Raw genomic sequence first — 26,068 nt, forward strand, 5'->3', positions numbered from 1 at the left:
CCGGGATAAAACCGGATAAAGGGTGTCCATTTATCCGGTGGATCTCAACGGGACTAACTTCCAACCGGGACAAAAGGTGTTTCCTTTGTCTCGGTTGGAGTTTTTAACCGGGATAAAAACTCATCCCCCACTATATCCCGAGACAGAGACTTTCTTCTTCCTCCAGCCCGAGCAGTCCAGCACATTGATAGAGAGCTGAGCTTCACCTACTCTCCGGTGGTGCCCAAGCAAGGGAGGTGCTGCCCGAAGTTTTTTCCCTCATTTTCGTGGGAATTTCACTCGGCCAACACAAGTAATGCGAAGGTTTGCTACTTCATCCTCGTGTTATGCTTTGATTTATTCTTTGGAGATGGAAAGATTATTTGCTACAATGTGATGATGAAGTAGAAAAATGGAGAGGTATTTTGAGCTAGAATGTGAGGGAGATTGATGTGTCATATATAGTATGCATTATTGCACTGGTTTAAATCCATATGCTACCTTGTCTAGACGGTTTATCTTATCAAATTCAATATGGTTTTTTAAATCCATATACTTGTTGAACTTGCATACCGTGTTCATTTCGGCGAGAATGTTCTCCGCCGAGCAGCAACGTATGTCAAGAAGGAGGTTCGATTCTACGAGAAAGAGTGGATACGGACATCGTGACCGTGTCCCCTTTTCCGTAGCATCTAACCTCTTTCATGACGAATACCGGTGCCGCCCAGTTGAGGACATCCTCGCGAGATGATCACGGTCTTCAAGTTGAACAACTTATGCAGTGTTTGGGACTTTAATTTAAATATGTGTATTTGGATCTTCATGTTGTATTGTACCATGTTGTTTGGATCTTTAATTGATTTTCACGCGTAATCCATTGTCAAGTGTAATCCATTTTCATGCGTAATACGATGCAGATGGACCGGCAATGGATGTATAATGCAGACAGGCGGAGCAAGGTGTTTATTGATGGCTTGCATTATTTTCTCGAAGTGGCAAAAGCGAACAAGCCAGAGAATGGGTTCGTATGTTGTCCATGCTTCCAATGCAATAACAGGAAGGAGTATTCAAAGGATTCCTGGGGGACTATTCACAGCCACTTGTTTAAATACGGTTTCATGCCTAACTATTTGGTTTGGACCAAGCACGGTGAACTAGGGGTTGTAATGGAAGATGGCGAGGAGGAGGAGGAAGATGACACCATTCCGGACTGGGTTGCAGGCCAAGCTTTTGCAGGTACTACAATGGGCGAGGCTGATGAAGATGAGTTTGCAGAAAATGACCCTACTGATGACCTTGGTCAGGTGATACGAGATGCATACAGAGATTGCGAAACTGAGAAGGAAGCAGCAAAGTTGCAGCGCATGATAGATGATCACCAAAAATTGTTGTACCCAGGTTGCCAGCAGGGCCATAAAAAACTAGGTACGACACTAGAATTTGTGCAATGGAAGGCAAAAAATGGTGTGTCCGATAAGGCATTTCAGGGGATGTTGAACATTGTCAAGAAGATTCTCCCCGAGAATAATGAATTACCGTCCACAACATATGAAGCTAAACAGATTATTTGCCCTCTCGGATTGGATGTTCAGAAGATACACGCATGCCCTAATGACTGTATCCTCTATCGTGGTGATGAATACGAGAAATTGGATGCTTGTCCCATCTGCGAAGCCCTGCGGTATAAGATCAGGCGAGATGATCCTGGTGATGTCGAGGGGCAGTCTCCCAAGAAGAGAGTTCCCGCGAAGGTGATGTGGTATTTCCCTATAATACCACGCTTGAAGCGCTTGTTCAGGAACAAGGCGAATGCTAAGTTGATGCGATGGCACAAAGAAGACCGTAAGGAAGATGAGATGCTGAGACACCCCGCAGATAGGGCACAGTGGAGATCAATTGATAGAACATTCCCAGACTTTGAAAGTGAAGCAAGGAACATAAGGTTTGGTTTAAGCACTGATGGATTCAATCCATTCGGTGAGTTGAGTAGTGGTCATAGTACTTGGCCTGTGACCCTTTGTATGTTCAACCTTCCTCCTTGGCTGTGCATGAAGCGGAAGTTCATTATAATGCCGACGCTTATCCAAGGCCCAAAACAACCCGGCAACGACATTGACGTGTACCTAAGGCCGTTGGTTGATGACCTTTTACAGCTCTGGAAGGAAGAAGGTGTACGTGTGTGGGATGAGGATAGACAAGAGATCTTTAATCTACGAGCACTGTTGTTCGTAACCATCAACGATTGGCCTGCATTGAGTAACCTTTCAGGACAGACAAATAAGGGATATCGGGCATGCACCCACTGTTTAGACGACACAGATAGCATGTACTTGAAGCACTGTAAGAAGGTCGTCTATATGGGTCATCGTCGATTTCTCCCTGCTCACCACCAGCTGAGAAAGAGCGGGATGCATTTCAAAGGGACGCCAGACCATCGTAAAAAACCTGCACACCGTAATGGAAAGCGTGTGTTCGAGATGATGAAGGATGTATATGTAGTCTTCGGAAAGGGACTTGGTAGCCAACCTGTTCCGAACGACGATAACGGACATGCACCCATGTGGAAGAAAAAGTCAATATTTTGGGAGCTACCTTATTGGGAAATCCTAGAGGTTCGCAACGCAATAGACGTGATGCACCTGACGAAGAATCTTTGCGTGAACGTGCTAGGCTTCATGGGTGTTTATGGAACCTCAAAAGATACATTGGAAGCACGACAGGACCTGAAAGCCATGGGGCAACGAGATGACCTACATCCGGAAAAGAGAGATAATGGACAGCACTACTTACGTCCTGCCAGTTACACTCTTAGCAAGGAGGAGAAGGATAGCATGTTTGAATGCTTGAATAGTATGAAGGTCCCGTCTGGGTACTCCTCGAATATAAAGGGAATAATAAATATGAAACAAAAGAAGTTTACAAATCTCAAGGCTCATGATTGCCACATGTTGATGACCCAGTTGCTTCCGGTTGCACTGAGGGGTGTTCTACCAGAAAATGTCCGGTTGCCGCTCGTAAAGCTATGCGCGTTTCTCAATGCGATTTCGCAGAAGGCAATCGATCCATCCAAGCTATCAAAGCTACAGAACGATGTGGTGCAATGTCTTGTCAGTTTTGAGTTGTTATTTCCACCATCCTTCTTCAATATTATGACGCACTTACTGGTTCACCTAGTAAAAGAGATTGGTATTCTCGGACCTGTATACCTGCACAATATGTGGCCTTTCGAGAGGTTCATGGCAGTCCTAAAAAACTATGTTCGTAATCGTGCCCGTCCAGAAGGAAGCATCGCCAGGGGATATGGAACAGAGGAGGTGATCGAGTTTTGTGTTGATTTTATTGATTCAATTGACTCGATTGGGGTTCCAACTTCACGCCACGAGGGGAGGCTCCGAGGAATGGGCACCCTTGGAAGGAAATCAAGTTTGAGCAATGATACTGATTTGTTCGACAAGGCACACTACACTGTTCTACAACAGTCATCCTTTGTGTCTCCGTATATCGAGCAGCACAGGCAGATGGTAGCTTCCAAAAACCCGACCAAATCCGATGCTTGGCTTACCCGTCATCACATGGAAACTTTTCCCTCCTGGTTGCGCCAACAACTTATGGGTAACTCTGAGATTCACCCACAGCTTGCCTGGTTAGCCAGGGGACCTGCTACCACAATCGTCAAATTCCAAGGCTATGAGATAAATGGTTACACATTTTACACGAGAGCCCAGGACCAGAAAAGCACGAACCAGAATAGTGGTGTCCGCATAGATGCCATGGACAGAAATAATAGCAAGGAGTCGTATTATGGTTTCATACAGGAGATATGGGAACTCGAATACGGACCGCTGTACATCCCTCTATTTCTTTGCAATTGGGTGAAGCTAACTGCCGTCACCAAAGATCAGTACGGAATGACAATAGTAGATCTGAGCAAGATTGGATACAGTGATGACCCATTCGTACTTGCCAATGATGTGCATCAGGTGTTCTATGTGAAGGACATGTGCAGCAAACCCAAGAGGAATCCAGAAGAGACATGGGAGCCAAAGTGCCACATAGTTCTTCCAGGTAAAAGAAAAATCGTGGGAGTCGAGGATAAAACAGACCAATCAGATGATTATGATCAGTTTGATGGCATGCCTCCATTCGCCGTTGAAGTTGATCCAAGCATCATGCTATCCAAAGAAGAGGCTCCGTACTTACGCCGCGATCATGATCAAGGAACTTTCGTGAAGAAGAAATTTTACAACGTTGTATTGTAATGCGTTAACTGTACATGACCTTTGTGTATTAATTGATACAATTTGTAATTTACCCTATGTATGATTTCATGTGTTATTAAATTTGTTAGGTGAAGATTTTTTAGATATACATGAACATTGTTAACCACATACTAACATGGATTTTTCTGCGCATTCAAATAATTTAATTGAATAATTTATTGATCACAGCAATGCAGTAAAATAAATATTTTACAGGCTACATGAGTTGGTATAGAAATAATGATTACTTCATACTTATTGTCAATTTACTCATTAATTAAATATATTTTTGCATGTACAAAATCTGAGAAGGTTTTGTTTTTCATCCTGGAATGCAGTGAAAAGGTAAAATAAAATCCATTTCCAAAAAACAGGCGGGAGAAGAAAAATAGGAAAAAAGACCTTTTGTCCCGGGTGCTAACAGCAACCGGGACAAAAGGCCCCCCTTTTATCCCGGTTGCAAACGGCAACCGGGATAAAAGGGTACGTTTCGTCTCCCGCCCGAACGTACCCTTTTATCCCGGTTGCAAACGGCAACCGGGATAAAAGGCCCCCCCCTTTTATCCCGGTTGGTGACGGGATCCGGGACAAAAGGCTCTTTTGTCCCGGGTCCCATTACGAACCGGGATAAAAGGGGGGGGGTTAAAAGGCACCGTACTCCCTTCTACCCCCCGCCAGTTCCACACTTAGCGAAAATTTCGCAAGTCCCGCGCTCTCCGCCGTCGCCGCCCGTCCGCCTCCCTCGCCGGCCGCCGCCGTCGTCGTCCCCCATTGCGCCGTCGAAGTCCCGCATTGCGCCGTCGTCGTCCCCCGGCCGGCCCTCCTCGATCCCCTCCTCGTCCGTCGACGGGCCCAGCGCTAGCCCCCGGCCACCTCGTCGCCGGCTGCATCGCCCCTCGTCGCCGGCTCCGGCTGCATCGCCCCTCGTCGCCCCTCGTCGCCGTCCCTTGTAGCCGCCGTCGTCGTCTTCGCCTCGGCCGCCGTCGTCCCGCCGTCGTCGTCTTCGTCCTCGTCGCCGCGCGCCCCGGCCGCCGCTGTCCCGCACGCCGCCCGGCCGCCGCCTCCCGCCGTCACGCCGCCCCGGCCGCCGCCGTCCCGCCGCCCCGGCCGCCGCCCCGCGCGCGAGAGGTCTGCCGCGCCGGCCGGTGCGCCGGGAGAGGGTTTTCTTTTAATTTTTAATTTTGTTTTTTTAGATGGAAATGTAATTTTGTTAAGTTAGATTTTTAGATTTCTAATTTTGTTAAGTTAGATTTTTAGATTTCTAATTTTGTTAAGTTAGATTTTTAGATTTCTAGTTAGTTTGTTAAGTTAGATTTCTAGTTAGCTTGTTAACTACCGTCCTGCCGTCGTGATCGCCGCCGTCCCGCCGAGTAGCTACCGTGAGAGCCGCCTTGTAGCCGTCGTGATCGCCGCCGAGTAGCCGCCGTGATCGCCGCCGTCCTGCCGCCCATCACAACGTAGTAGGCACCGCCCGTGGTTCCGGTGAACCGCCTCCGCCGTACCGCCGCCGTCCCGCCTCCGCCGCCCTTATCGCCGCCGTAGAAATTCGTCGAAATTCGTCAAAATTCGTATAAATTCATAGAAATTCATAGAAATTCATAGAAATTTGTAGAAATTCGTAGAAATTCATAGAAATTTGTATAAATTCATAGAAATTCATAGAAATTCATAGAAATTTGTATAAATTCATAGAAATTCATAGAAATTCATAGAAATTTGTAGAAATTCATAGAAATTTGTATAAATTCATAGAAATTCATAGAAATTTGTATAAATTAATAGAAATTCATAGAAATTTGTATTATATACATGTATGATTCCGGACTGTCATTATATACAAATTTGTATTAAGACGATTTCATTATTTTATGATTTCATTATATACAAATTTGTATTAAGACGATTTCTATGACTGTCATGTATGATTCCATGTATGTTTCCAGCAATAGTTGAAATGGCAGACGATGAGACCGCAAGGTATATCATGGAGCAGATAATCGCTGGTGATGGTAGTGGCGACAACGTTCCACTATCATACACGGATGAAGAGGGCACCCAGGCGGACATGTTCCTCAACATGTCTACCGATGGGAATGAAGAGCAACAGCCGCAGCAACAACTTGCCGTGGCGGAAGGTTCCGGCGAGGTATATACAACCATTCTTGTATTGTTTCACGCCACCGCTACTACTACGTACTAATTAACGAATCTTGAACTGTTAGCCCTCCGGATCGACACAAGGGCAGAAGACCCGAGGTCGTACAAAGGTGATGGAAGGGAGGCTTGTCATCACCGAAGTTACAGAAGAGGGCAAGCCGGTTGCTCCCGAGAAAGTAGCAAAGAAGTACGTTAGTCAAATCGGGGCAATCGTCCGGGACAACGTGCCTATCAGCATCAGAGAATGGAAGGGCAGAAGCGATAATCCGTACGCCCTTCCAGAGACAGAAAAGAATATGCTGTGGGAAGACGTGAAGAGACATTTCACATTCCCCGAAGGATATAGCGAGAAGGATGTCAAAGCGTGGACACTTAAGAAGATGGCTACTCAATTCCAGACATTCAAGAAGATGCTGGACACCCACTACATCGAGAAGGGAAAAACTCCAGACTTCAACGCGTGGCCCAAGTTGAGGGACCACTGGGATGCATTTGTTGAATACAAGAGGAGTGAAGAAGGTGTGAAAAAGATCACGACCAACGTTGCAAATGCTAGTCAGAAGGGCTACCACCATCATTTGGGGCGAGGTGGGTATGGCTCAGCAATTCCCAAGTGGAGAAAGATGGAACAAGATCTGATCGAACGGGGAATCATACCTGCAACTATTGAATGGCCCGAACGATCAAAGAACTGGTACTACGCTCATGGAGGCTCCCTAAGCCAAGAGGATGGGACGCTGATTTTCAATGACAGAATACGTGAGAAGGCCGAACATCTCATGAAGAACATTGAAGATTCCAAGGCTGGGAGGTTGAGGGTGGACCGAGAAAATGATGAGCTCACATTGGCCCTCGGTAATCCAGAGCACCCAGGACGTTGCCGGGGGTTCGGGGTGGTTCCGTGGAAGTTCGCTTTCCGAGGCGACAGCGCCTCTTACAGAAGCCGGAAGCGAAGAAAGGAACAGATGGAGGAGAGCTGGCGGCAGATGCTAGAACAAAGAATGATGGATGAAATCAATCGGCGGGTGGCCGACGCAGTTGCGGAGTTGGCGCAATCTGGAGCAATGCCGAATCCTCACACCGCCAGCCCTTCTCAACGCCTCGGGAGCAGTTGTGCTTCTACAGGGGTCCCCGATGTGCAGACGCCCAGGTTACCCGTGGAGGAGCAACGGTTCCCCGTGGATGACATCACGCAACGGACCTCATGTGAGCTGCATGCACCGGTCGGCAACCTCACTATTAAGGTATACTTATACATAATATTTATGCAATCTTGTCAATTGATCCAGGCCTCGAGATCGGAGTTCAACTTGTTTACTTCTGCTATATGTACAGGTAGCGTACGGGAGTGCGTTACCAACGGTGGCAGGGCAGAGCAGTCATGGCATGAACATTCCAACAGGCTACGCCAGCGTCTGCGTCGAGCAAATAGTAGATGCCCAGTATGAAGGTCTAGAGCTCGACTTCCCGGGAGGCGACGGGGAAAAGACATTGGCAGATGCGCTTCATGGGATCATTCTATGGAAGAAACGCTACATCATTATTCCCCGCACGGAGCCATCTCCTCAGACCTCAAGACCGCTCCCCGTAGATCCCGAGCAGCGACCTTCTCCTCATACCTCGAGACCGGCATCTCCTGCTCCAGGACCGTCGCTTCCATCTATATCAAGGTCTCCATCTCCACCACATCCTGGTGCTGGGAGCGACGACGACAATAACAACACCCTTCCCCGATCACTGTCGCCGGCACCAAGAGCGGCCCCCTCGAAGGAACCTGCAGCACCACTCAAGAAGTCACGAGCACCGCCTCCCAAGCAAAGACAGCCTCGAAAGAAGAAAACAAAGGTCGACCCTAAAGTGGCTCGCAAGGAACGCTTTGAGGCAATGTCTCATGCGGAACAGTGGGCAGAAATCCAACGAGAGGCCAGTGAGTGGTTCAAGAAACAAGCCGAATTAAAAAAGGCAAGGGAGATGGAGCCACCGCCAGTAAGTCGGCGGGATTTAAACTTTTTTATCAGGATGGAGGAAGGAGCCAAGAAAAGGATACCACTCTTGTCAAACTATGAACGGGCTCTAGTAAAGGCTGATGAAAAGGATAAAAGAAAAGGAAAATCATCCTCCAAAGGTCCAGTCCCCGACCTCAGCCATTTATCGAAAAAAGATGCTCAACGGGTAAAAGCAATGCCCTTGGATCAACAAGCAAATATATTGAAATTCATGGAAGAAACAGGTCTGGGACTTGATGAATGCATAGGGCAAGTCGAGACGCCAACTGCACCGCCCCCTGAGCCGAGATGGCCTTATGAGCTAGGCAAACCTCTAGTGAAGCCTTCAATGCTACGGAAGCTGTCAACAAAGATGTACGAATTCCATCAATGGTACATGACGGCATCCGCCAACTCGAGGGAGATGATCGGCATGAAGGTAAAACCGATAGATTTTCATGGTGAAGGGGAGAAAGTGCTGTGGCTAGACTTCAAGGATATATACGAAGTGTACCATCATGATGCCCTGGACGTCTCTCTGATCAGCGCTTGGATTCTGTAAGTGTCCGTTTATTATCTCTACATGTAAATTTTGGCGTGCGTCACCGTACTAACTTCATCTTCCATTTCATGTAGGATGCTAATTCAGACATGCCGCCGAGAGGCGTACCTACATGTAGGCTTCATGGATCCATCTGTAGTTAACCAACAACAGATACAATTAGCGCCGGAAAAAACCTTTGCGGAAATATACAATTTCCTACACAAACAAACATTCAAGGATTTCATACTACTTCCATACAACTTCAAGTAAGTGTGTGTATACCGTCTACTTTCGATGTCTTTTTCCTTATCTCTACATGTTAGTTAGCTCTAATATGCATGAACATTTTACGCACGCAGCTTCCACTGGATCCTTATTATAATTGAGCCTGAAAGAAGCCACGTCACTGTCTTTGATTCGTTAAGGAAAGATCCGGTGGACTACCAAGAATTGCAAGACATGCTAGGCTTGTAATAATTCTGGACCTTTATCTCTATGCAAAAATTTATTTCCTAAATTTTATCCCTGTTACACTATGTCATTCATTATTCTAATCCGCAGCGCATGGAAACAATTCATAAGGACACACAAAGGTCCATTCAAAGAAAATCTTACATGGAACACAAACTTCCCGGTACGTATGAAGTCTGCACATTTATTAGATTGTATAACACGAATAGTTCATAACTTATTTTTTTCCGCACTGAAGTGCTTAAGACAGGAACCCGGGAATAATCTATGTGGCTACTACATCTGTGAGCACATGCACAGTTTTTTGGGACCCAAGGGACCGAAGATGACGCCGCACAACTTTAAAGTACGTAAAATAAATATATTACTAGTTAATTATTTTCTAGCTCCTTCTATGTATTTGTTCATGTAACATTCACAAATTTCCAAATTATAGATGTTAAATATTCAACAAGGACTCTTGAAGAAAGAAAGAGTAGCGGCAATATGTGAAGGTCTCATTGGATTCATAATGGACGAGGTGGTAGATCCAAGAGGAGAATTTTATTACGATGGACGACAATTAGACACTCCTATCAGCAACACCACGACGGGAAGATCGTAGGAAGATACTTTGATTTATTTGTATATATGATCGATTTGTACTAATTAAGCTAGTTGAATTGTGTATATGAATTGTGTATAAGGATTGTGTATATATATAGTAATTGTATAATTACAAATCCCATTCGTTTAAATACTAGTTGATTTCGTTCTAAAAAAATCTCAACTACAAGGTTAACAAATTAAAAGGGCCGCGGTACTACTATACGTATACGTGATGTATGCATGAAAAATTCAGGCGTCACCAGTGCCATGCAAGCGCAATTTAGTCCCGGTTGGAATTGAGCCGGGACTAAAGGGTACCCCTTTAGTCCCGGTTGGTGTCACCAACCGGGACTAAAGGGGGTCCTTTAGTCCCGGTTAAAAGACCCGGGACTAAAGACCCCCCCCTTTTGTCCCGGTTGGTTTATCCCGGATGGATATCCGAGAGATATGCACCCTACCAACCGGGACTAAAGGTCAATTCTCTACCAGTGCGTCCTCGCCCTCTACAACGCCACCGCCAACACGGCGGGTGGCGCCACCGCGCTGGCCGCGTCGTTCCAGTTCACGCTGGTGCTCCGCAACCCGAGCGCGCGGTCCGCGGCGCGGTACGACCGGCTGGCCGCCTACGCGGCGTACCGCGGGGAGCCCCTGACGCCCGCGACACCCATGCCCCCGCTGGCGCAGGACGCCGGCACCGCCGTGGAGGTGGCGCCCGTGCTGGGCGGCGGCGTCGCGGCGCCGCCGGTGCCCGTGTCGCCCGACGCCGCGGCGGCGCTGGCGGCGGACGTGGCGTACGGCGTGCTGGCGCTCCGCGTGGTGGTGCTGGGCCGCGTCCGGTTCATGTCCGGGCCGTTCCACAGGGGGTGGCACTCGATGTACGCGCGCTGCGACCTGCTGCTCGGCGTGCGCAAGGCGGTAGGAAACAACGGCGCCGGTGGCAGGCCCCAGCAGGCACCGCTGCTTGGCGACCCCGCCTGCAACGTCGACATGTGATGCGATGATGATGAGTTGGGCGGGTGACATGGATCACTAATGTAATTCTCGTGTGTGTCAGAGCAGGGCATACCAGTATAGGTAGTACATACGGAGTACATAAGATGTGTAGGGTGTGGCTGCGTGCGCACATATGCAAACATTTAGGCGAGATTACTCTTTGACTAGCAAATATGTCCGTGTGTTGCAACGGAAGGGAAAACAATCCTTGCCTGCCCCTTGCCCAGCAAACAAGGCCAAAACCTCAAAGATGACTTGGTTTATATCCCATATTAATTTTATCAAAATAGGCTTTAATAATATTAGGAATTCAGGCCTAAATAATATCAAGTTCCTTTGAGCAAGATTGGATCTAAGATCAATAATACAAACCAATATTTAGTAATTGAGGACACGCCATTTTTTTAAGTAATTCATCCTCTTGCTGGTGAGACATTTGTGCATATCTATTTTTTTCTTGCTAGCTGTTCTTTAGGATCTGTGAGTAGTTGGTGGTAGCTCGATGTCAATTGTCATGGACCCACTGTCATTTCTAATGTTGCTACCGTCTATGCCGGTGGGTCCCATTTAGGTTTATTGGGTCCTCAAATTATTTCGAAAAAGCTATCTGCAAGAAAAACAGCTCATGATTAATCAATGCTATCGCATAAATGTAAATTGAATATCAATATTATCTAGAATATCTATCTAAATGAGCTGGAAAGCTCTAGAAAACCATAAACCCATCGTGTTTCTTAGCCATTGTATTTAATTAGAAAATTGATGTTGCTGACGTGGCACATCGACGCCGATGATTTTCCTAACATTTCGTGGGATGTGCCGCTCTCGCCATCTACCTCCAGCTCCCTTACATGGCCACTAACATCCCAAAAAGCTTTAGAGAGCTTGGCCGATGATTTCCCTAACATTTTGTGGGATGTGCCGCTCTCGCCGTCTACCTCCAACTCCCTTACATGGCCACTAACACCCCAACAAGCTTTGGAGAGCTTGGGGACACTCCCCTCGAGTTCTTTCGGGTCCCTCCAACCACCATGTAAGAAGTGCGATGATACAGTTAACAGAGACTTGAAAGTAATGTTCTAAAAAGAAGCATAGCTGAGTGAATAGCCGGTCAATAGTGGCCTAATTTGGTAGAAGTGAAACTGGGTCTTCCACAATTAACTTGTATACTCGAGTAAACCAAGCTCGTTAATCAGCTAACATCTATTCCATTATACGACAGTACTTTTAAAACCATTTCTGTGACATTGCTGTCAGCATATATTCGGCACTTGATACTCATCTGTCCCAAGTAACTGGTTCACACTGTGACAGCTAACAACAAATGCCAAGACAAACCACTAAAGTATAGGATGTTTTAAAGTATGTAGGTTGCTTATCATCAGCCCCCAAAACAGAATTTGGTCTTTAGATTTACTGATAGCATTGTTTGCTCTACCTCAATCTATGCAATGAGAACACAAGCAATCATATATTGGAGCTGAAAAGAGAAGGAATGATGTGGCCTTACTGTGGCGGGTTCGCTTCTTGTAGAGGATGCGGTATCCACATTCACGGCACTGGATGACATCTCCTGGCTTCAGGGTGTTCTCCGGCTCGGAACATTAAATTTTCAAATCAAACAAACGAAAGAGAAATCCTCTTCATCCTTATTCCGCCAAAGAAAATGACTGAGAAAAATAGCGGAGATAAGAAATTCAAAACTAAACACTACAATTCATAGGAAAGCAGAACAGGCCGGTAGCCGCTAGAACGCCCAATTTCAGGATCAATCTCAACTTGAACCCTCGATTCAGCAGCGGATCACAAGATTGGGGGGACACAAAAAATCGAAGCCGCGGCTCCAGAGAGGAATCGAATAATCCTAGCCTAGAGAGGCTCCTGCTTGCTGCTGCGCTAGAGAAACGCCAACCGCCGAAGTCCGAAAACGAATCGAAGGTGCGGATGGTGACAGGGGGCGAGAGGATTACCTCGAGGGGTGGCCGGCCGGCGGCGGCAGGCCAGTGGGCACCAGGTCCAGGGCACCACCGCGCCAAGCATTCAGCGGCGTCAGAAGGGACCGTCTTCCGACTCCGCGACGGCGTGGCAGCCGGGGAGCGCGAGATCTCCAGCCTTCTGCAGAGGAGGAATAGTGATGATGGAGAGCCAGCCGCTGCAAGAGCCGACGGCCACGGCTCCGGCCACTGGGGAAGAACAAGCCGGAGCGCCGCCCGCCGTCGTAAACGCCGATTCCTTCCTTTGCCTGTCCCTATGACAAGTGGGATACACTTGTCAATATGGACGAAAAAAGAGGCAGACTTGCTTTAATATTAGGTAGAGATTGTATGGGTATATGGTGTAGATACACGCTAAACTTTGAATTTTCAACTTTGTATTTTGTAATGCTCCACAGCGTTGAACTCTGCATGTCAGGAATACTTGCCTGGCTCTGATTGACATGGGGAGCTTGGCGACAAGAACGCTATCAAACTGTGTGTCACTTGCGACTTGTTACTACATGCTACGATGGCGGCGGACTCTGCTAGATGCTTGCCAACGGGACTCCTAGTAGCTTTTGGAAGCTGATAAGAGTAGCACTTTAAGGTCTATTAGACCCAAAATAGGAAATTAACTCAACAATTTAACAGATTAGATTCAATATTTTTAAAACTAAAATCAACATCTTTGAGTAGATTCAACATTTCGTAAAACATTGGTCAACACTTTCAAAAAATATCACATTCAACATTTCTTGCAACCTAGTTCAACATTTTGAAAAACTCGATTCAACATTTTTCTAAACCCAATTTAACATTTCGAAGCATCATTTTTAACAGCTTCTTCATCGTTGGCAGTGGGAGTATAGTCGGCGACACACCTGCCCGAGCGCAGGTGCGGAGTGGTAGTGCGAGGAGCAGCGGCACCGGCAGCTTCGGCACTAGCGTAGGCGCGGTCTTGTGGCAACGATGGGCGCCAACACATGCACGTGGGAGGCACGGCGTTATCCCAACCGCGAGTGTGGGCACGAGGGAGGAGGAGCAGGAGGGTGCGGCGCCGCCGGTGCGCCGGGGGTTGGTGCGGCCGTGAGAGGCGGTGGCGGAGCAGCGGCGAGGACCACGCGAGGGCATACGCAGGGGTGGCGGCGACCATGGACAAAGGGGCAGCGAGCTAGGGTTGAGGAGGACGAAATGCATCCAACGGTGCAAGATTATTTGCACGAATCTTCAACAATGGAAGTTTGATAAAAAAAATAACTTCTAGAAATTATATAGGTTTCCCCAGCGCGCAAGCGGTTTTGGAAGTTTCATCTTCCGTGGGCAGCGGCATCCGCTGCGCCGCCTAGACGGTCCATCAAGAAATAGCAAAACAGCGACAGCAGCTGTCCGGCCCACGGCCACGGGCGGATAGGTGACCAATCAGGCTGCCGCCGCCGACAACGAGAGAGAAGCGACAACAGCACGGCGGCACGAGCCATATACCACTGCCTGCACATAGAGATGGGCTAATAAACCGCGACTGGGCTGCCTAGACAGGGCCCCTGGGGAAGAAACGGCAGAGGGAATGAAATATAGTCAAATAATGACATAAGGGTGTAGGTTTTTCTTTTTCACTCAGCTGTTGCCTGTTGTGTTGTCGCTTATCACACTAACATACGAGGCAATTAAGACAAAGACAGAAAATCAAATGTTGTTCTTTTTGGCGAAAATCAAATGTTGTTTTGCAGAGCACATTGATATAAAATTGAAAAATTTTCAATTAGTAGTATTTTTATCAAGTGTAATTAAATACTCCCTCCATTTCAAAATTTTGGTCGTTTTAACTTTTCTTTCTAAATGCATAGAGTTTGCAATGCATCTGGACATAACTCGTATTTAGGTGCATATATAACAAAGTTTATGCATATAGAAAAATTAAAATGACCTACATTTTAAAATGGAGGAAGTAATAACTACAGATACGTGCAACATCTCAACTAGAACGGTGGATGGTGCCTCTATAAACTTCCCATCACCATCCTAAATTTTAGATCCTGTTCACCGCTGCCATCCTATCTTGAATTTATGGTATTAAGGTTGTTTCTTTTAAAATTCAGCAAGTTCTTTTTACCTCCGCTGTCATTAACTATTAGAGTAATAACAACAGTACAACCTTTTATATCTTTATTGACGGCACTTTGCTCCCTATGACCACCGCCACCACGGGATGGTAGCTCATATAGTAAAATAAATATCGACCGTGCAATCACACACATCCGATGGTTAGAGAATAAGGTGTTCACTGATGGTTTGGACCACACCGTCCAAACCGGCCGTAGGTGGAAAATGAACTATGGGTGAACAGTGCTAATATTAATTTTTCTCTTCTATTTCTAGCGGTTATGATGTTGACGCTTAATGAAAAATCGGTAGAAATGGACGTGAAAACCCCTACTTTAGATTGAAATCTTCTTTTCCGTGATGTATAGGTACTCACCTCGCATCTCTGTCGGCTATGTAGGCAGCACAGGTATTCGTGTTGTTTCGTCGTTCTAGTTGGATAACCGGCCGGTACAGTATGTACATGTAACATACTAGTAGAAGAAACAAAGTTAAACCAATTAAAGTGTATTTTTTATTTTTGAAAGTAAAGAAAATCAAGTGATAGATTCTAAGCTTAGGGGATCTATATGGCTCTCTCGTATCTCTAGCCATATTATGTCACGTTAAATCAACACAACACGTTACTATCGTTTGTGCCATGCCATGCTAATCTGCAAAAATCTAACTATATTCAAACTCGACCCATGACACGTGGTTCCATCATCATGCCTTGCCAACCCAAGGCCTACTCCCCGTAAAATGTCACTAAGGCCAGCTCCAGTGTCGCTGTAAATCGACCACCACTGGTAAAAAACTGACTATTAATCCCGGTTGAGAAGGAGCATATCTCTCCAAAAACCACCTAGAATAAATTTTTCGAGACAAAAGGGGGTCTTTTAGTCCTGGGTCATCCACCCGGGACTAAAAGCTCCCCTTTAGTCCCGGTTGGGACTAAAAAATTTTGAAAAAAAATTAAAAAAAGCAGCTTACACCTGACGGCCGCGCCCGCCGCCCGCGGTTGCTGCCTCGGCTCTGCCCCGCCTCGCCCCGCTGCCGCCCGCCTCCTTCCGACCGCCTAGGTTCCGCCCTGCCGGCCCGCTCCGCCGACCTTGGCTCCACCTCACTCCGCGCCGCCCGCACCGCTCCATCCGCCAGCGTTCTACCGTCACTGCATCAGCCCCGCCTGCCGCCTCGGCTCTGCCCCGCACGCCCGCTCCACCGGTGCCACTCCGCCCCGCGCTGCCGCCCGCCACTTGGCTCCCCCGCGTGCCAGCCCTGTCCTCACCCCGCTGCCGCTCCTCACTCCCAGTGAGGGGCGAGTAGAGGGGGAAGGGGAGGGGCAGTAGGGGGAGGGGGCGGCCACCCGCGCCGGAGGGAGAGGAGGAGGAGGGGCGGCCACCAGCGCTAGTGGAAAAGGAGGAGAAGAAACTTGTGTGCATGGAGGAAAGACTTGGGCGCGTGGAGAGAAGATAAGGAGTTGCGCATGGAGACCTGTGCGCCTCCCTGTGTTTTGTCCCGGTTGGAAACTCCAACCGGGACAAAAACCTTCCTTTTGTCCTGGATGGAAATACCAACCGGGATTAAATCTTTTATCCCGGTTGGAATTACCAACCGGAAAGAGGGAGGCGTCGCCAGATCTTTTCAATTGGGACTAAAGCTCCTCTCGTCGGTGTCATTTCGATCCCTCATTTTTTACCCGAGACTAAAGCTCCTTTAGTGCGGCATAAAAAAAGAACCATGCACGTAGTGGGCATCAGCTGCTGTGTGTCAGAGGAAAAATCGACCATAGAATAAAAGAAGAATTTCTAACCATAGAATTTCTAGCCGTTGCTCCCTTCTCTGTATACATACAGCTTCAAACATGTTGATTCACATACATGATGTCTCCACACAATTCGTATGCATATCCACAATTTGTAGTGAGGAGAGGAGAAATGAAATAAAAGAAGAAATAATGCTAAAATAGATGATTTGCCTTTATACCATGGCTGATCAAGACGCCGTGCCGTGCCGCCTACCACGGACCGCAAGATTACAATGCCGTGCAGTGCTTTGAGACATGCAAAGGCTGTGCTACAGCGGTCTGAAATTGCACGGCCGAAAGTCCCGGCTCTACCTGACTACCTGGACTGCTGGACCCGGTCGGAGTCCCGGACCCGCGGAAGACCGGGCAACTAATTGAGTATTTATTGACTGAAGAAAAGCAGCTCACTGCGTGATGACCGGTGCGAAGTCAACTGAAGATTTTCCTTTTTTTTTTCCAAGTCCGCGATGGCGATCGCTTTGCTACTCTAAATAAGTACGCCGGCCGAGATGATGATCATCTGCCCCGAAACTGCAAAGATCCAAGCAGGTTTTGCCCTGCCACACAATGAACGTCGTCTTCGGCGTCCTGCTCTTCTTCCTTACTGGACTCATCGTCAGGCCGTGCCCGGCAGCAGCCGACGTATACTGCGACAACCTTAGACAGGTGGCCGCTGCTCTCCCCCGAAACACCTCCTCCTCCCCCTTGCACTTCGCCACCGCCATCGTCGGCCACGCCCCCGACGCCGTCTACGCTCTCGCCTTCTGCCGCGGCGACGTCCTCAACGACACCGCCTGCGGCGAGTGCGTGGCCAGCACGTTCGACAGGATCTTCAACGTGACCGGCGGGCAGTGCTACGCGTGGGACGGGTACTACGGCGACTGCCACGTGTTCTACTCCAGCGACAACATCGTCGTCTTCCCCTCCAACGCTACCGAACAGAACGACGAGACGCCCTTTGAAAGGTGGAACATCAAGAACGTCACCGGCAGCGCCGGCGACGTCCGCCTCATCGCCGGCCTCATCCACGAGCTGGTGGTGGAGACCGTGGAAGCGGCGGCCAGCGCGGCGCCGAGGCGGTTCGCCACGGGCGCCATGGACAGCGGCACGACCTTCCCGACGGTGTAATCCATGGCGCAGTGCGCACCGGACATGTCCGCCGGTGGCTGCCTGTCGTGCCTCCGGCGCCTCGTCGGCATGGTCAACTCCACCATGGCCCTGCGGATGGGAGCACAGATCCATGTCATGCGGTGTTTTTTCAGGTATGAGGCGTACGTGTTCTACGAAAGCCAACCCATGCTGCGCGTTGGGCCATCTGCGCCGACTCCGGCTATCGTGGCGAAACGCAAGAGTAAGGTCCCATGGCTGTAATTTATGCCTATATCCATGATGAGCTCAAACAGATTAATAAAGATTCGGCATGTTACCATTTCAGGGCGTATGAGCAAGCTCTGGGCAATTCCCATAGTTGCAGTTCCTCTAGCTGCGGCAGCGTTTCTCTATTTCATCTTCTACTCCCCTTGGCTCAGAAAGTACAGGAAAGGTATGTGAGTTAGTTATTGAAACGGTGTTCAGTCATGTTGTTTAAATTAGCGTGCCAACTGGTATGGGATTCATATGACTCAACAAAAGTGACAGAGAGATTCTTATTTGCAAAGCAGGATCTCAGGAATTGCAGGGAGAAGAACTTGTATGGGATGGAAAGAATTCAGAGTTCTCGGTGTTCGACTTTGAACAGGTACTAGAGGCCACAAATCAGTTTTCAGAAGAAAACAAACTTGGACAAGGTGGATTTGGTGCCGTCTACAAGGTAAATTAATTGGGAAAAAACCGCATATCTGCGATTTTTCTTTTATTCGGATTATTTAATACTCTAAACCTGCTAGGCATATCGACCCTAGGTTGCGGAATTAAGCAACTCAAGATCCTAACTTTTGGATATTCCATTTTCCCAGGGTCTCTTTTCTGATGGACAGGAGATAGCAGTCAAGAGACTCGCTTCACATTCAGGGCAAGGTTTCACAGAGTTCAAAAATGAAGTCCAGCTCATAGCCAAACTCCAACACATGAATTTGGTTAGGCTCTTGGGATGTTGCTCCCAAGAAGATGAGAAAATATTGGTCTATGAATACTTGCCAAACAAAAGCTTGGATTTCTTCATCTTCGGTACACATTTGCGTAATTTAGTTTAGATATCATTTGGCAATGCATCAAAATGATAAGAAGTTTACTGGAGATTTTATTTCTATCAACCCCACGAGTATATTTTCATTCGTAATTGAGGTGCACAGTTTTTTATTTTTTTGCCAAGTATGTTTTTTACTAATGTGTAATTTATGTGCAGATGAAAATAAAAGAGCCTTATTGGATTGGTCGAAACTTCTGGCAATAATTGTGGGAATAGCACATGGACTTCTTTACCTACATAAGCATTCCCGGTTGCGTGTCATACATCGAGATCTTAAACCAAGCAATATTCTCTTGGATAGCGAGATGAATCCCAAAATTTCAGATTTCGGCCTAGCAAAAATATTCAGCTCAACTAACACTCAAGCAAACACTACCAGAAGAGTAGTTGGTACATAGTAAGTTTCATAGAATTAAATCCACTTATCACTGTTTATATTGGAAACAAACAACATAAAGTAACTTTCACATGTTTTGCATACAATTTTAGTGGCTACATGGCTCCTGAGTATGCTTCCGAGGGCATCTTCTCTATCAAGTCCGATGTATTTAGCTTCGGTGTTCTTGTCCTTGAAATCCTTAGCGGAAAGAGGAACTCCGGTAGTCATCAATGTGGCGATTTCATCAATCTTATTGGATATGTGAGTTTTTTTTATATATGAATTTAGCAATTAATTTGTTTATTTGGAAAAAACTTACAACGTGTGATGAAATTGCATACAGGCATGGCAATTATGGGAAGAGGGAAGGTGGATTGATCTCGTGGATGCATCTTTGACCCCCACGAGTCACTCAACAGAAATGATGCGATGCACTAAATTGCATTGTTGTGTGTGCAAGAGAACGCAGCTGATCGACCGACCATGGCAGATGTAGTTGCAATGCTAGGAAGTGAGACTACTATCATTGCTGAGCCTAAGCAGCCAGCATATTTCAATGTGAGGGTAGGAAATGAAGAGGCACTCACAGCTACTGAATCGTGCAGTATCAATGATGTGACCATATCTGTCACAACTCCTAGATAGTGTGTTTTTTCCATCGTGGCATGTAGTTTGATACAATAATTGTTGCATAATGCATAAAGTTTAGTTTAAGTGGTATATCCATAATGCACTTTCGAGAAGATGAAAGTGGTTTTCTAGTTGGAGTGCAATTTTTGTTGTTGTACCTCATTTTGTCTTTTTTTAAATAAATACCCAACTTCTCCATTGATAAAGAAGAAAGTTTTTTGTATAAGCTGCACTCATCTATATAAATTTGGTAAAAATTAAAGTAGTTTGACTATGGACAAATTCAGGACTCCTTGTATTTAGGACGGGACGAGTAAAAAGTAAGTATCCAAGAAAGTGATGATCCTGTGATTGAGGGTTTCAAAGCAACGTATTGACTCATTCCAGAAGCCAACTGAATTGGTCCAACTACACGGCAAAATGGCACCTACTAAACAGTCTGGTTGTCGCCTGAGAAGTAAATACACCTGTCCAGATCATTCTTGATTATGAAATGACACCTTTGAGTTGTGTTAGTTGGACCTTCGGAAAGGTGTATTTGATGCCTCTCATTTGTACTTTGAGCTTTGGTACATGTGGTGTCTCCAAGTGGTCCATTTATGCCATATGTCCTGTGATTTGTTAACATGCTCCAAAATACAAAACATATAGAGAGGGTAAAAGTTATATTAGATGTCAAGTGGAATATTAATATATAATATGAATGAAATTTCCACTATAATAAGTTAAAAAAAATGTGTTCTCTGAGCGTCAAAGGTGACCTCTAATTCTAGAAATTTTATGCTATTTTTCTCAACATTCATATGCTCAGTTTTGGAAAACTTTATTATCACTCACGGATGTGATTCAGCCTAGTACATATGACAAATAGTGATCTTCTGCCATGGCTAATTATTTGTAGCCGAAAAATGGGCTTATCTATGATGGATTTACAGACAATCTCTCGCGTTTGCAAAACCCGGGACTGATTAGTACTTTTGAATCATGGGGGGTGACCTCTGTGTAGCAGTGAATGACCACCAATTTTGCTATTTTCTATTCCTGTCTTGTGCACTCTATCTGTCCTGGTATTTGTCTCTATGGGCCTGATCGTTGTTGCAAACACAGAACAGCAGAGGTGAGGTGGGTGCGGGGCATGTAGAACTTTACAAAGTAGCAGTATCAGAGGCTCACTGCCACATATATATGTTGAATGACAAAACATGAAAGCCTGTAAATATGAATAGATTATATTAGTTTTTACAATTCAGATGAACCACAGAATAAAGAATAAAATGTTTTCGTAGTAGGAAACTATTATATGGCTAATTGCAAGTGACAATTCAACTACTTGGTAGGGTTCTAGTCATCACGATCGAGAGTTACTGTTACTGTAAACAAACCACTTGAATCTGTGTCATTTAGATTTTTTTACCTCTTCCATTTTTAAATTTATGATGGTCAGGACAAGCTAACTAATTAGCTTATTCTAAACATCGTATATTTAAATAGACGGAGTATCATTTTCCAGCTACTGCGAAAGTGAGCTCATTGCACATTTGGATACACGGACCAGTGTTCAAAATTTCGCAAATTTTGTGAAATTTTGGTCATTTTGTTCATGGAAGATGCAATTTTCAGTCCAAATTTCGATTTTTTCGCTGGGGATGGAAAAAAATCAGAAAACAGAATCTAATCCCTGACACAGATTTTCTGCAAATCTTGGTCTTGAAATTACAATTTCTGGAATCAACCATTAGTCCACTGCCTAGTCAGTCGTGGTTGACGGTCAGCAGTTCCGGCCGGCCAGCCGGCCGGCCGGCAGGGGTGCTAGAGACAAGCACATGAGTAGTTGATGTGGTACTTCACATACTTTTCTGTAAAATCATGAGTGCCGGAGTCAAGACGGCTTGTGGAAATTTGTTGATACATTTTGTTGGTCACTGAAATTGCATCCGATTATTAAATATATGTCTTCTCCCAGCCTAGAAATGGAAATCGGTCAGGACAACAATGTTAGGCAGCCGAGACTGACGATGTCTAAAATGACCTATATTTAGGTGCACAAGGCTCTAGCATTTTAGGCAACATTTAATTATTTTAATTGGTTACGAAAGCTATATTATAGGATGATTGATACTCACCTATGACTTGTTGGCATTTATCTGATTCTGAAGTAGTGCCGAATGTTGATGTATGATATAGTGAATTTCCTGATTTTTCCATTAACTGTACCTGACACTTTTGAGGAATTGAGGTAATAAACTAGTTGATGCATAAATGCTCAGTTCCTTAAGGATGTGTTTTTTAGGGTTTTTTTTTTGGTGAGTGGGCTGTATTTTATTCCTTCTGGCCGGACCTGCTAAGCCAAGTGAATGATTCATCAAGACATTAAAATTTAAGGAAGCCAGTAAGCCTGCGTGATAGTTTCAAACATTCAAAGGCCTTGACTACTGAAAGCAACGGGTGATTAGAGCATCTTCAACGGATCTCCTTGTCCCTTTGCTCTTTCCTCTTTTACATCGTAAAGGGATTTAGGGAAGAAAAACCAGTCTATTCCTCTTTCCCCTCTATTTTTTTCTCAATTCCCTTTCTTCCCCTCCCTCTCCCCTTTACAAAGGGAAATTCATCCATCTCCCAACCGCCTTCTCACTTTCTTCCCTTTTCTCTCCAAGGGCCTTCTCACTTTCTTCCCTTTTCTCTCCAAGAGCCTTCTCACTTTCTTCCCTTTTCTCTCCAACCGTGCGATCTAGTGTTCCTGGCCATTCGACGTTCAGCCTTGTGCCGGTGCTCGCCCGTCCGAGCTTATCGCTCTCCAAAAGTTTGAAATTGTGAAAGGGGATTCCTCTGTATAGTGATAAAAGGGAAAGGGACTGGAGATGCTCTTAGTATATAAGACTGAGCACTAGCTAGTACACGTGAGGTAAGCTAGTGTAGCCAGGATGGCCATCATCGCCGGAGTCCTGCTCCTCGTTCTCACCAGCCTCCTCACGCCGTTCCCAGCTGCTGCCGACGTGTTCTGCGATAACCTTAAGCGAGTCGCGGCCACCCTCCCGAAGAACACGTCCTCGTCCCCCGTACACTTTGCCACCATCTCCTTTGGCCAAGCCCCCGACATCGTCTACGCTCTCGCGCTCTGCCGCGGCGACGTCCTCGATGACACGACATGCGGCGACTGCGTCGCCAACACGTTTGACAAAATCGGGACGCCGCCGGGCCAGGAGTGCGACAAGATCGACTTCGATTACGGTGAGGACTGCACTCTAGCCTACTCCGTCGACAACGTTCTCGTCCCCTACAACAGCACAGGGGAAAACAGAGACACTATGCATTGGGATAGGTGGAACGAGAAGAACGTCACCGGCGACGTCCGCCTCATCGCTGGCCTCATCCACGAGCTTCTGCTGGAGACGGTGGAGAAGGCGGCCAGCACGGCGCCGAGGCGGTTCGCCACGGGCATCGCGGACAGCGGCACGACATTTCCACCGGTGTACTCCCTGGCACAGTGCACACCGGACCTGTCCGCCGGCGACTGCCTGGCGTGCCTCCAGCGCCTCCTCGGCATGGTCAACTCGACCATGGCCTTGCGGATGGGAGGGCAGATCCATGTCATACGGTGTTCATTCAGGTATGAGACGTATCCGTTCTATAACAGCCAACCCATGCTGCGTCTTGGGCCGTCATCGCCACCGGCGCCAGCTCCGACCCCGACTACGGTGGCCAAGCACAGGAGTAAGTTTCCATGGTTGTTACATGACATCAAACATATTGTTTACCAATCAAAGCTTAATGGGCATGTTGCCATATTGTGATCAGGGCATATGAGCAATCTCTGGGCGATTCCCATAGTTGTAGTTCCTCTAGCGGTGGCAGCATTTCTCTGCTTCATCTTCTACTCCCCTTTGTTCAGAAGGTACAGGAAAGGTATGTGAATTAGTTACTGCCACGGAGTTCAATCAAGTTGTTTAAATTAGTTCCAATTAATAGCACATGTTCATTTAGAAGATATGACTGAACATGCATGACAAAAGCAATGAGGTTACGACTAGGATCAAGGCGTACTCAGGACTTGCAGGGACATGAAGAACTAGTTTGGGATGGGAAGAACTCAGAGTTCTCGGTCTTCGACTTTGAACAGGTGCTGGAGGCCACAAATCATTTTTCAGAAGAAAACAAACTTGGACAAGGTGGATTTGGCGCTGTCTACAAGGTAAACTAATTATGAAAAAACATATATGTATCAGTATATTTTATTTTATTGGGGATTATTTATCAGTCGAAGTCCTACCTCTAAACCACAACAATTGATTAGAGTCATCACTATACTGTCGGCATATCGAGCCTACTACACTGGGAAATATTGAGCAGCCAAAGAAATAGAGGGTAGACTGGGGAAGATCCTAACTTTCGAACATTTTGTTTTCTATCTCAGGGCCAGTTTGCTGATGGATTGGAGATAGCAGTCAAGAGACTCGCTTCACATTCAGGGCAAGGTTTCACAGAGTTCAAAAATGAAGTCCAGCTCATAGCCAAACTCCAACACAGGAATTTGGTTAGGCTCTTGGGATGTTGCTCCCAAGAAAAGGAGAAAATATTGATCTATGAATACTTGCCAAACAAAAGCTTGGATTTCTTCATCTTCGGTATGTGTTGCATTATTTAATTTAGTACATATATTGTTTATCAATGCTTGCATGACAAAAGGTTACTCAAGATTTATTTACTATCAGCCCACGAATATAGTAGCATCTTTTTAGGTAACTGAGGTGTAGAACTTTTGATTATTTTCCAAGTACGTGTTCTCTAGTAATCTGTAATTTATGTGCAGATGAAAATAGAAGAGCTTTACTGGATTGGTCCAAACTTGTAGCAATAATTGAGGGAATATCACATGGACTTCTTTACCTACATAAGCACTCCCGGTTGCGTGTCATACATCGGGATCTTAAACCCAGCAACATTCTCTTGGACTGTGAAATGAATCCAAAAATATCAGATTTCGGCCTAGCAAAAATATTCAGCTCAAATAACACTGATGGAAACACTACAAGAAGAGTGGTTGGCACATAGTAAGTTTTGTAGAAATAAATCCATTTATCAACATTTATATTATAAGTCAATCACTTACAGTAATTTTGACATGTTTTGCATACCATTTTAGTGGCTATATGGCTCCTGAGTATGCTTCGGAGGGCATTTTCTCTATCAAGTCCGATGTATTCAGCTTTGGTGTTCTTGTTCTTGAGATCCTTAGTGGAAAACGGAATTCTGGTAGTAATCAGTGTGGTGATTTTATCAATCTCATTGGATATGTGAGTTTATAGACACAAATATATCGATTGTTTTGTTTATTTTGCAACCATGACCTATAGTGTGTAATGAAATTGCATTCAGGCATGGCAATTGTGGGAAGAGGAAAAGTGGATTGATCTTGTTGATGCATCTTTGACTCCCAACGGTCACTCGGCAGAAATCATGCGGTGCATTAACATTGCATTGTTGTGTGTTCAAGAGAATGCGGCTGATCGACCAACCATGGCAGATGTTGTTTCAATGCTAAGCAGTGAGACTGCTACCATCCTGAGTGAGCCTAAGCAGCCAGCATATTACAATGTAAGGGTAGGAAATGAAGAGGCATATACTGCTACTAAGTCATGCAGTATCAATGATGTGACCATATCTGTCACCACTCCTAGATAGTTGTTTTTCCTTTTGGCATATGGTTTTTTACCATCCCAGTGTACTGGTAAAGATACAATAACTACTGTATAATGCATTGCTTCTTATCCTTCTGGCAAGTGGTGTTTCAGTTATGCACTCTTGAGAGCATGGAAGAGGCTTCCTAGTTGGAGTGTACATTTGGTTGTTTTACCTAGCTTTAACTTTTTATTGCAAATTAATACCTAGCTTTAATTATGCATCTAGTAACCTGTTACTTTTACTGTAACATAAATGGAATACATTTTGCATGAAGGGCGTATGCGTATAGAAAATCAGAACCACACTGTGAGGTGATTTTCCTACGACAGTAAAGGTTTTGAATATGTTAAACTT

General features: G+C 46.0%; 2 protein-coding genes and 1 pseudogene across 3 annotated transcripts; all 3 read left to right on the forward strand.

The window, feature by feature from the left end:
* The first annotated feature begins 911 nt into the window (after positions 1-911).
* LOC101776219 lies at positions 912-10,976 on the forward strand. Its single transcript, XM_022829734.1, has 6 exons — positions 912-1,956; positions 2,068-2,591; positions 2,745-3,500; positions 3,615-4,214; positions 10,473-10,693; positions 10,844-10,976. Exons 1-6 carry the CDS (start codon positions 912-914, stop codon positions 10,974-10,976), a joined length of 3,279 nt encoding a protein of 1,092 aa, XP_022685469.1.
* A 6,390-nt stretch (positions 10,977-17,366) lies between these two features.
* Positions 17,367-20,166, forward strand: LOC101772419 (annotated as a pseudogene).
* Positions 20,167-22,849: 2,683 nt separating this feature from the next.
* On the forward strand, positions 22,850-25,805 carry LOC101776620 (cysteine-rich receptor-like protein kinase 10). Of its 2 annotated transcripts, none has more exons than XM_022822933.1 (7): positions 22,850-23,746; positions 23,831-23,938; positions 24,046-24,224; positions 24,447-24,657; positions 24,843-25,083; positions 25,176-25,326; positions 25,409-25,805. In XM_022822933.1, the coding sequence occupies exons 1-7, from the start codon at positions 22,957-22,959 to the stop codon at positions 25,712-25,714; spliced, it is 1,986 nt and encodes a 661-aa protein (XP_022678668.1). In that variant the 5' UTR covers positions 22,850-22,956; the 3' UTR covers positions 25,715-25,805. The 2 variants fall into 2 exon arrangements, with proteins under 2 accessions (XP_022678668.1, XP_012698025.1); XM_012842571.2 differs by having other exon boundaries at positions 22,852-23,746; positions 24,064-24,224.
* Positions 25,806-26,068: the final 263 nt, after the last annotated feature.

This window comes from Setaria italica, chromosome IX, assembly GCF_000263155.2.
Source record: "Setaria italica strain Yugu1 chromosome IX, Setaria_italica_v2.0, whole genome shotgun sequence".
Classification (NCBI taxonomy): domain Eukaryota; kingdom Viridiplantae; phylum Streptophyta; class Magnoliopsida; order Poales; family Poaceae; genus Setaria; species Setaria italica.